The following is an 11,519-nucleotide window of genomic DNA, read 5'->3' on the forward strand; positions in this document are numbered from 1 at the left end:
AAAACTTTATGGTGTATATCAAAAAAGATGAGATAATGTATACGTTTATTACTCTTTCTTTTACAATATGGTACCGTACGTTACGTGAAAACGCATTAGAATGAATTGAGGAAGAAGCAAAGAGAAGAAAAAAGAGACGCATGTTTGACGCATAATTTATAAACTTTCCACTCAATGTTTAATTACTATTCTAATAATTATCATCAATATCCAACAATTATGTTATCGTGTGAATCATAAAAGAAAGCTATCAAAATGCCAACTGAGCATTGCTTAGTTCAGTCCTACTAATTAATTAATTAGTAAGAACCAGACCACTTTTATTTTTCTTAATTGATCCCTTAATATTATTGAGCTGCAACATCGGACATTGATCTTGACATGATAATTAACGTAAACCATTCAAAAAATTTTTGATGTTTAGCCAGTTTTAGTAATCATTTGAAGTTTATAGAATGGAATTGTTTGCGTGGGGTTATTTATGTTTTGGGACAAACTAATTTTAAATTGAGCTGAATGAGTGCTTACGTACGTGTTTTATTGAATTAATATAATAACATGCGTATGCTTAACATACCTTTTCCACGTATTATCAGTGAATGTTTTCTAACATTTTCATGTTACACTTTAGTATTGAGCATTGCGTATGTCCATATTTGCAAGTTAATTAATTTTAGGTATAATATTAGGCAAGTAGTCTTGCTTATCTACGACAGCAGCTATAGTGTGTTCACAGTTATGGCCAGTGACAGTGACCTCAATGTTGACCATCTTATTACACGACTTTTAGAAGGTGTGTTATAACATTTAATTACTTTCATTTTGATCAGCAACAGTTAATTTACCTGTTCAGTGATAAATGTGCAACTGGAAAGAATATTTCAGTGTATGAATATGTATCATACGTTTTTCTTCTCTTTCATGCACTGAGAAGAAATGGAAATTGGTGATCATTCCTGATGTTAACTGATTTTTATTACACTCATGCTTTAATTTTGTTTTTTCAGTGACGAAATTACTTTCAATTCTTTTAATGTAATTTGTGCCATAAGTAGCTTTTTCTCTGCAGTTTTTCTATTTCTGTTGCCCAAAATATCAATTATTAATAGAATTTCCACTCTCAACAACAAAAACTTTTGTTGTTTCTCCATTATTTACTGGAAAATTTTAATTCCTAAAAGACTAAGCTACTCTCATTATTTGGTACTCCTGATTATTTCGAATTAATTATGATGTTTGAATTGGTTCTTTCTATCAGACTTGATTTTTGAGAAAATTCTTGTATATAGGTAACGGAACAAAGTTCGCTACTGCATAATAAGTGGATAGGCAGCTGCTTGCTTTTTACCAAACACGAATTATTTTTGTTTTTATGTAAAAGCTGAATGGTTTGTTGAGTTCCAAATAATCAGTATTAATGAGAACATTACGTACTCACATTTCAGTTCGCGGATGTCGGCCCGGGAAGACTGTCCAGATGTCGGAAAATGAAATAAGGGCACTCTGTCATAAAAGCAGGGATATCTTTTTGTCACAGCCCATTCTTTTGGAACTCGAGGCGCCTCTCAAAATTTGTGGTTGGTTTTTTCTTCTTGATTCAATGTATATTATCAACTCATCTTATGAAAAACGCATATGGTTTATGGTTACGAATTTTACATTTATGTACGCTTTTATTACATTAAATTTCTTTTTTTCATATTCAAAAATGCAAGTAGTAAAAGTCTGGTTTACGGGAATGTTCTTTAAAATTGCTCAAGTTTATGAGGATCTTTTGAAATCTGCTGCTTTAAACACTAGCTTTAGTTAATTTGTTTTATAGGAGATATTCACGGACAATACAATGATTTATTACGATTATTTGAATATGGTGGATTTCCGCCGGAGGCAAATTATCTTTTTCTTGGAGATTATGTTGATCGGGGAAAGCAAAGCTTGGAGGTATTGTAATGAATGCTTTTCTTTTTTTTCTCTTTTTTATAATTTAAAAAATTTTCTTTTTTTATAATTTTATTTAGCAGTGTTTTTTGGGGCTTTGTGATAATTTCTAAATGTTTCTGCTGTTGACTTTTTCGTCATAGTTTTTTCTTTTAGATTTGCAAATTCTTATAATTCTCCCAGCAACTTATCCAGATTTGATGAAATATTCTTTTTCACCATGATTTTAAATGCAAATAGCCCTTATTATATCTAAATAATTGCCCTCACTGCTATGAAAAAATTGCACTGTGGCATGTTTAATCAGAATGTTTACAGACAATATGCTTACTGCTGGCGTATAAGGTGAAATATCCCGAAAATTTCTTTTTGTTACGAGGAAATCATGAATGTGCTAGTATTAATCGTATTTATGGATTTTATGACGAATGTAAGATTTGTCATTTTCATTTGCAATAATTTGCTGATTTTAAGGTGGAACCGCAGTGTGATATTTGTTTTATCTTAAGAGTTATAGGCAAACGTCGATTTTCGATAAAGCTATGGAAAACATTCACTGATTGTTTCAATTGCCTACCAATAGCCGCCCTCATAGATGAAAAAATCTTCTGTTGTCATGGAGGACTTTCTCCTGATCTACAAAATATGGAACAGATCCGAAGAATAATGCGACCAACGGATGTTCCAGATACTGGTATTGCTTTTTCACTTTAGATTCCTTCCATTTTTGTATCTGTTATCATTTTTGCTTTTACTGATCTACTTTTTGATCTCGGATTCAAAAATGATTAAATTCCAAATCTTTGATTAGTCACCGGAATACGGTAATAAGAATTTTCTATTGCAGGTCTTCTCTGTGATTTGTTATGGTCTGACCCGGACAAGGATGTGCAAGGTTGGGGAGAAAACGATCGAGGAGTATCGTTTACATTCGGGCCTGACGTTGTAGCAAAATTCTTAAATCGTCATGATTTAGACTTAATATGTCGGGCACATCAGGTAATCCTAGTCATCTTTTATTTCATCGTGGTTGTTCTTTAGACTGGTACATTCAAACCGAAAAATTTTTAGTGTTGAATTAGTGATTGTTAATGAAAAAAAGGGAATAATCAGTGGTGAAGTTAAATATTTTCTGAATACGTTTTTTCAGTTTTCGTAATTTATTTTCTTAAAAGTTGTTTCGAATAATTTTTTGGGTTAGAGCGCAACTTTAAAACTTATTGGAAAAGTTATATTCTTAGGTAGTAGAAGATGGCTACGAATTTTTTGCCAAACGTCAACTTGTAACATTATTTTCGGCCCCAAATTATTGTGGTGAGTTCGATAATGCAGGTGGTATGATGAGCGTTGATGAAACACTAATGTGTTCCTTTCAGGTTTGTTTTTGGAGTATTAATGTTGTTATGATTTATTGGATTTATTAGTATATGAGTTATTGTCTGGTCTTTATCATAAAATTTTAATAAACTTTCAGTCTTCATCTGATTTTAATTTGTGACATGTTGGTCGAGCAAAAAATTTCTGTTTTCTTTGCTTTTGATTGAAGATTTTCTCTCGCATGTTTTATGCTCAAAAGATGTTATAAGTTATGAATCCAAAGAGTAATTATAAGGAATCACAACTGTATTGAATATATATTTTTTTCTGTTGTAATTTCTGTACATCTTACTATTATCATATATATCATTTCAGTCCTTCTCTTACAGTATGTCTTTATTATAACAACATTAAAAGACTATAAAACCGGTAGCCAAATAGCGCCGACATAGCGCACAGAATAGTTAAGTTGAATTATAGCTTATCCTTATTGGTTTATGCAGTAACGCACTATTTTTGCTACCGCGTAAGACAAGACAAATGGATTGTGCTAATAAATATAAAATAGACTTCAATACATTGTGACCGTATTGCTTACTACTGATATTCGTAATGAAAAAATATTGTTCATGCATCATGTGCAGATGGTTTTGCTTCCAAACACTTCATCTTAAGTGCATCATCCGTAGTGCTAAAAAGTCAGTTGTGTCCGTTTTCTATATTTTTCGTACTTAATTTATTAAGCCTGAGGTTCGTACTTTACAGATACATATAATTCATTTGAATTCCTTTGCCTTGTTTGCTTTCAACACTTTGATTCGTTCATTCTTCAGATCTTAAAGCCATCCGAGAAGAAGGCCAAATATCAGTACGCTGGATTGAACAGTGGTCGTCCAATTACATCGCCACAGCGAGCGGCTGGTGCAGCAACTGGGGGAATTCAGAAAAAGAAGTAAGTCGAAGCATGCCATGTACCAATGATGTCTTCATCTTTTGTTCTTTTTTTTTCGATTCCACTTTTGCCCGCCATTTATTCCTCTGACCTTCATAAATCTCGTCTTAATGATTAGTGATTAGAAAAAGCACACAGCACTTTCTCAAATAAAATTTCTTGGTGTAAATACTTCTAGAGAGATTTAATTCATTACTTCATTTCTATGCAGATTATTCGCTCCTTGAATAATGTAACATTTGTAGTTCCATTTATTTCATTCATGATTTTCATTGATTTAGCATAAACCTTAATAGATCAGAAATTGTTGAAAGGAACTAAAGGTTTTTTTGTTATTTAAAAAACGAATTTGAAATTTTGCAAAACTTTACCATATAAATAACGGACCATTAATGCTGTAAAAAACTGGTGTGATTTGTGGTTTTGCTTTCTTTACCAACTACTCAGTTGTACCTCGCTGTTGTAATGCGTGATTTCTTACACATGTTAGCATAACATATCATTCAGTAAAATTACTGTAGAAGGCACAGAGGATGTTAGGCGGAAGAAGTTTCAAACCAGTCACGGACGTTTACACTTTTGTAAAGTTTCTATCGGAAAACATTTTGAAAGAAATGATTTGCCATAGACTAACAACAGATTTCATAAGAGGTGCTGTTTCATGTAACAGGAAGTAAGCGTAGATCGCTTTTTCCTCTTCTATAGTCCACATTTGGAAAGATTTAGTTCAATCGCTTCATCCTGCTATTTCATTTTCTAGCACTTTGTTTACTTTTGTATCTGAGGCGAAGCTGTGTCGTTGTTCTCAGTTATTTAGATATGACTTGATATGCTTTTTTTATTTTAACAAGCAAGGGAATAAAGTCTATTTTGCATGATTGATTCTTTTGTGTTTGTATAATTTGGAGACTTTAGTTTAAGATTTGCTTTAATTTTTGAATTTTTGTTGACTTGAAAGAGATTACAGGCAATTAATCATATGGTTGGGGCATTCATGATAGTTTTTAATATATTAAAGTTATGTTTTAATATATTTCAATATGCGATTAAGGGATGTGAACAACAAAAGAAGTTACCGGTATGCTGCAGTACATTCTGAAGAGACTGAAATATAACTTGTTTTAAAATATTCTCAGTTTTGGTATTTCTATATTATACAAATATCAAAACTGAGAATAGTGCAAAGGTTAGGGAGGACATCTAGTGAGTTTTCCTAAACATTTCCTTTCCAAACCTGTCAATCCATTTATCCGTTTATTGAATCAAAGTTTAAAGCTGAACCGATTTGACCTTTCTTGAGTGTTATATAAACAAATCTCAAATATTGGTTCCGAGGCTTGTATTTGTTGCTGCAGCTGAATCAGATTTATTCTGTGATATTTGCCAGTTGTTCTGGTAATAAACTGAAAATTAAATTATTGAGGAATCTGACGGTGTTAAGTTAAAAACACTCCAATAAATGAGAAGTTGGATGGGAGTTTTATTTTCAAACTTCCCAAAAAAAAAAACTGAATTTCATTCAAAATATTTTTTTCCCACTATTCACTGATTTCTGCTTGATATTTTACAAAAAAAAAAAAAAAAAAAATGTATAAAACGAGAGTAAATTAGGATGCTATCCAGATAAAGTATTCAAAGTGGACGTACTAAAGTATAGTTGTTGGAATTAACATTATAACAGCAAGAATGTAAAATGACAATTGGGGTAGAAAATCGAGCGATAATGGGAAAAGTGTATGAAATACAATGGCAGCCATTAAGTTGCTGAATGCTTCTGTTACCGCAAACAACGTAAACATAGAACCTAAATTCGAAATTTAATTAATGATTTGCAAACTAAGGAAGTATTTTTTCATGACAGAAGTATTGGATATATCTTTATTTGCATTTTTCCTGTTTGGTAATATATGAGATGGCATTTTACGAAATGAATATCTCAAACTTTATTTGTAAAATGATAGTCGAGATCGCTCATAAAAATTTAGTCAAATCTGGCATAAAACTTTATAACGCATTAAAATTTCGTCCAAATATATGTATGTACCTGCACACGGGAAAATAAACCATTTTGACCGAATTTCTGGATATACTATGAAATCCTTACTATTGATGCATCTGTAAAAAATACTGTTAGAAAGACAATACATACCGTGGTTGTTAACTGGTACGATGTTAGCCGACATTGCTCTCATACCAGAAGCAGCAAAACGTGTAAATGAATCGAAAAGTATCACTGGAAAAAGTGCGGATTAGTTTTTATCAAGTTCGAAAATTTTAATTTCCTCTAATGAAAAGTATCATTATAGAATCGTACTGCCATTCTTTCATCAGAAGGATGAATAATGGAATGAGAATTATCATCAATTTATCAAATTGATCATGTACATGTATTATATTTACTTATTTTTTATCTAGATAAATGACTAAGGTGCAAATTTCGATGAAAATAAAGTATTTAGATTCTCTTGTCATAAACCTACTACTTTAGTTGAGATTTATGCCAATTGAATCGTTTTCTGCAGAACTGCATATTTTAATAACCTGTATATGGTAGTGGTATAAATGTGCTGCAAGTATTAGAACGAAAGAAAAAATATCTAACATAAAAATGTAGATGGTGTACTCCATGTAATACCAAGCCATAATCTACCCAATGCTCTTGAAATCACTCCAATAAGAGAAAGCGTTCGATCGGTAAAATTATGTGTTCGTAATAATGGATAAACAAATAGTACCTATAAAATTATTGAATATATGAAGAGTAATAAAAGAAAACTTTATTAGATAGACGAAAAACTGCTATTTTATAAATCAACATATTAAAGTAATTGCATAAAGCTAATTACATTTAACATTGCAAGTCCTTGTGTTGGTCCTTTAAGGAAACCATACAATCCAGCATCCCAGTTAAATCGAAATTTTAGATAATAGAATGAAATGTGAACTGAACCTAAAAACATCAAAGATTACGTAAAACAATCAGATAATGAAAAAACTTTTCATAGTTATTATTTTCACTCTTATTCTTTGTCACGAATGATACTATGAAAATGAATGCAACGAGCAATGTTATATAAACCAAAAAAGTTAATGACCTATATGTTATTGATCCTATGAATATAACACTAAGAGTATTGTGGATCAGAAAAGCGAAAAAAAAGAAACAAAAAAAAAAAAAAAATGAAAATTTTTACTCAATAAATGAATTAAATTTCTAGGAAAATGAATTAATTATTAACCAAAATTGAAATAAACCCTATTTGAAAAAAAAAAAGCTTTAATTACTACCGACCTATAAATGTGAAAAAAGAAATAGCGAAGGCAATGATCAAAGCTAAGAAAGTGCCAATTCTTTTTTGTCGCCACAAAAATTTCTGCAAATATGATGATTAGTGTTTCACTTTCCTTTAATTTTACATCTCTTCACGAGTACCTTTAGTTGTATAAATTAAATAAATTAATCAAACTACTCTACTAATAATCATTCAGTTAAATTGATATTGTTATAAACAAGTGATTTTGTAACTTTACACCTCATCAAATTGATAAATTTATCACTCTTGCTCCCTTCAAATGAACCACAAGCTCATTAATTCAATTTATTTTCATAAGTTTAACACATGTTAAATATCTCAGTCCACAACGATAACCTTCAAACTGATCATCAGATCAACTTCTTCCGGCAATTTTCTGATAAGTCTCTGATATGAAGGTCTTCTGAATTCTTGATTGTATAGATAAACGTTAGCTTATCTAAAAAGTTGCAGTAAAAAGTGTTTAAATTTTCGGTCAAACGAGTATGCCTTTTTAGAAATTACTTAAAGTCCTTTCAGTAATGAAAAATCGTTAGCAAAATAATGCTAACTGTCATCATTTCTAGTTCATCATCAAATCAATCTATTCAAATACAATTGCCAATCTTAATATCAAGTAATTTTGCATTCGTAAAAACTGCTTCTACCATATGAATGGTTATTTAATGAACGAGTATGAATGAATTCATTCTTTCATCGAACACAAAATGAAATTATTCCTTCAATTATTTCATACCTATCATACCATACAACAGCTATCTAAGATCTGGAATGCATGTTGTTATCTTTGGAAATTAAATTGGAAAAGTCCCAAATGGATATCATTATCAAAACATTTGTTCAATTTTGATTAATTGCGATAGATTACTTCCTAAATCATTCATATTTCCACTTTGATTTTATTCGAAATGGCTTAAAGACACTTCTTTTTCAACTATCTACAATCTACTAATAAAATTGAGTACTTTATAAATATTGTTGAAGTCACTGTTCAAAAAACTATGAAAAAATAATTGAAACTTTTTTTTGTTGTACAAATTCACTGTCTGCCTTTTATAAAGATACTGCAACCATTTAAATCTAAAAGGAACAAATAGCTTTTTGCTATCTTAATTCCAACAGGATTAAAAGTAGAAACTGAATAGAATAAAAAAGTGGAATATCGTTTATTAAGTTTGCAAATGAAATAATCGATAGGAACATACACACAGCAGCAGTATAAGCAGCAGTAATGATGAAAACGATTATTTCTATTACAGAATATTTTTCACCTTTAAATGCAATAACACCTTCCAAAATTACAATAATTGGTAATCGACATTTAGGAATGGAACGTTTCTAGCAAAGATGAAAAACAACTTACGATTAGGTCGAATCCAAGTATATCCTTTTTGTATTCTATTTCTCTCTGATTGTTATTTATCGATGGAAGGAAAAATACAGCCACGAAACAAGTGATATATATTACAAGAAATGCTCTGAACAAACCACTAAATCCCCAAAGTTTCAACAAGAATGAGCATAAGTAACCAATTGTGCCTGCAAAAATTTTAGATTAGAATTAAAATTGAAATTTTAAGAAAGTAGAACTTTCTCACCTCCAAATCCAATAACACCTTCTAAAACTGCAATAATTAATGATCGACATTTAGGCGGATATTTGCGTACAGAATCGGTAGCATAAGCAAAAAATGACGAAAAAATGGACATATAGCCACCAAAAGCTGCAAAAAGCGCCTCACTTCCAACTAACCAATACACGGAAAGCTGAAATAAAAATCGATAGATTAAACTACCAGAAAAATTTAATAGCTATAATTGATTGATAGTCGTTGACTAAACCAACTTAGCAGTATTAAAAACTATTGAAATATCGAAGATTATTTCACATCACTCACCTCCATATAATACGATTGCACCACCAGTGAGATACCTTCAAGTACAAGTCCAGTAAATGGTATTAACAAAGCCGCTTTTCGAGATTTTGTATCACCTAGTCGTCCAATTAGAGCAGATGTAAGAAATCCAAGTGAACAAATCGCAATACTACTACAGAAATCTTTTTTTTTTTCTTTAAATTATTGCAAAGTTTCCTAAGTAATAAAAAGAAAATATTCAGTAGCTTATAATCCCAAAAGCATTCAATTCATATGTCAAAAGAGCCTGCAAATATTTTGCTTTTTTTTTTAAATGTAAAATAGTCTAACTTTATTGACTTAATAATACTTTGTTTAATAAAACAAATAATAAAATCATACATATTTCTATGAAAAGAATTAAAAAGGAAGAAAAAATGGACCTTAACAAGACTATCCAATTCGCTATTGCTTGCAATTCTGAATTAGATGAAATCTCAGGGTGTGAACAGTTTGCATCAACACCTATTCGATCACCATACTGCAAACATACCTGAAAATGATGCAATGAAAGTGTAATAATAAAAAGAAATGATCTGAAAATGAAATTTTATTTCACAGGCCTTTACCTTCTATGTAACGAACTAATTGCCATAAACTGGATAAAAATTATTGTTTATTTCTAATGTATATGATTGAGAGAAAATCGATCAAAAGGATGTGATATATTAGAAGATTGTCTAAAAATGGCAAGTGATAATAACTAATTAATGAACCATTCCGTTTCTATCTAGGTTTTCGTTGTCACGTTTGTCACGTCAAATCATGATACGATCTTGAAATTTAGTGTGATCAAAAATATCTCAGATTTATTTATCCTCAAATACAACCTTCATGACAATATAACCTTGAAGAACTGTCGTCACCTTTAAGAACGAATTTAGTAATAATTTATCGAGTGTGTCAATTTCAGTGAATTGTCTTTGTTTATTTTTCTTATAATTTCGAAATGCATGAGAAGAACCAAATATATTTCATAGAAATTGACCACACTGGACAAACTATTACTAAATTAACGCTCACATTTTATTTGAAAAACAGTTGCTATTATTCAACAAATATCATTAAAATAATTCAGTTAAGTTGTTTTCTTTCTTTCTTTCTGGATGATAAAATCAATCAAGAAAAGGTGAAAAAAGTAACCTTTTGATAGATAAGTGATTGAAAAATTGGGTGGAACATAAAACATGTGATAGAATAAAGGCATAATGGTACACTAATCCGAATAGTTTTTAGAAATAAAAATTTAGCACCATACACTTCGGACTCAGTAATTCCTGTTTCCATTTCCCGTGTAGTATTCTCCAGCGTACGTTAAGAATTTTTGAAAAAAAAAAAAGACTAAAAATTCAAACATAAATGTTGATGAGATCTATCCAAAACTAAAACCGCTCAATAGCAAATAACGATCGATCGTAAATAAAGGAATGACTGATGACCTTTGGTCTTTGTCACATAGGATGTTTGTTTATTTGTAGCTATGGTAAAGGAGTGAATGAGAATTTTATGCGAAAGATTTAAATAATTTGTAAAAAGAAATAAATTTCTTCTGAAAATTATAAAATTACTTATTCAAAAAAAAAGAAAACTAAAAAATATTAAGAATGTATTTTCCTTGTTTGGCGCAAAAGGCATTCGTTACATCGTTTAGTGAAGTAAAAAAAAAAAAAGAAGCAATTCTTTTTTCTTACGCAAACGCTATTTTCACACTTTTTTTCTTTGTATATCTATAGGAATGATAAATATATTTATGTTGAAATGTTTTTCTTTCTTTTTTTTTTTTTTTTGTAAATAAAAATATTTGGAATGAATTATTCATCTTAAACAAATTAGCAACAGTTAAAGTAGAAGTGTATGGCGTTATTAGCAAAGAATAGGAATGAATATAAAATGTTTCTTTAAGCTAATTGTAATGAGAAAAGACAAATTAATTATATTGCTTTATGCTTCATTAATTCTTCCATAATAATATTCCAATATTCCATAGATCACTCCAATTTCACTACAATTTATTTTTACACAATTTTTCTTATACAATTATTAATTTTCAATTCAAAACTTTTATTTGTATAAATTTCTTTT

General features: G+C 30.1%; 2 protein-coding genes across 4 annotated transcripts; one reads left to right on the forward strand and one right to left on the reverse strand.

Annotated features, from left to right (window-relative positions):
- Positions 1-738: 738 nt before the first annotated feature.
- Bma-gsp-1 (T-cell receptor beta chain ANA 11, putative) lies at positions 739-4,211 on the forward strand (the record flags this gene model as incomplete). Of its 2 annotated transcripts, XM_001894007.1 has the most annotated exons (8): positions 739-793; positions 1,446-1,577; positions 1,823-1,941; positions 2,257-2,368; positions 2,456-2,632; positions 2,786-2,937; positions 3,180-3,314; positions 4,089-4,211. In XM_001894007.1, 8 exons carry the CDS (start codon positions 739-741, stop codon positions 4,209-4,211), a joined length of 1,005 nt encoding a protein of 334 aa, XP_001894042.1. The 2 variants fall into 2 exon arrangements, with proteins under 2 accessions (XP_001894042.1, XP_042937546.1); XM_043081612.1 differs by lacking the exon at positions 739-793 and having other exon boundaries at positions 1,478-1,577.
- A 1,362-nt stretch (positions 4,212-5,573) lies between these two features.
- Bm6543 (T-cell receptor beta chain ANA 11, putative) lies at positions 5,574-10,724 on the reverse strand (the record flags this gene model as incomplete). Of its 2 annotated transcripts, XM_043081613.1 has the most annotated exons (11): positions 5,574-5,610; positions 5,855-6,011; positions 6,357-6,440; positions 6,810-6,942; positions 7,054-7,157; positions 7,500-7,581; positions 8,885-9,060; positions 9,120-9,288; positions 9,420-9,570; positions 9,821-9,930; positions 10,581-10,724. In XM_043081613.1, 11 exons carry the CDS (start codon positions 10,722-10,724, stop codon positions 5,574-5,576), a joined length of 1,347 nt encoding a protein of 448 aa, XP_042937547.1. The 2 variants fall into 2 exon arrangements, with proteins under 2 accessions (XP_042937547.1, XP_042937548.1); XM_043081614.1 differs by lacking the exons at positions 8,885-9,060; positions 9,120-9,288; positions 9,420-9,570; positions 9,821-9,930; positions 10,581-10,724 and adding an exon at positions 7,858-7,872.
- Positions 10,725-11,519: the final 795 nt, after the last annotated feature.

Source organism: Brugia malayi, assembly GCF_000002995.4.
Source record: "Brugia malayi strain FR3 genome assembly, contig: Bm_v4_Chr4_scaffold_001, whole genome shotgun sequence".
Classification (NCBI taxonomy): Eukaryota; Metazoa; Nematoda; class Chromadorea; order Rhabditida; family Onchocercidae; genus Brugia; species Brugia malayi.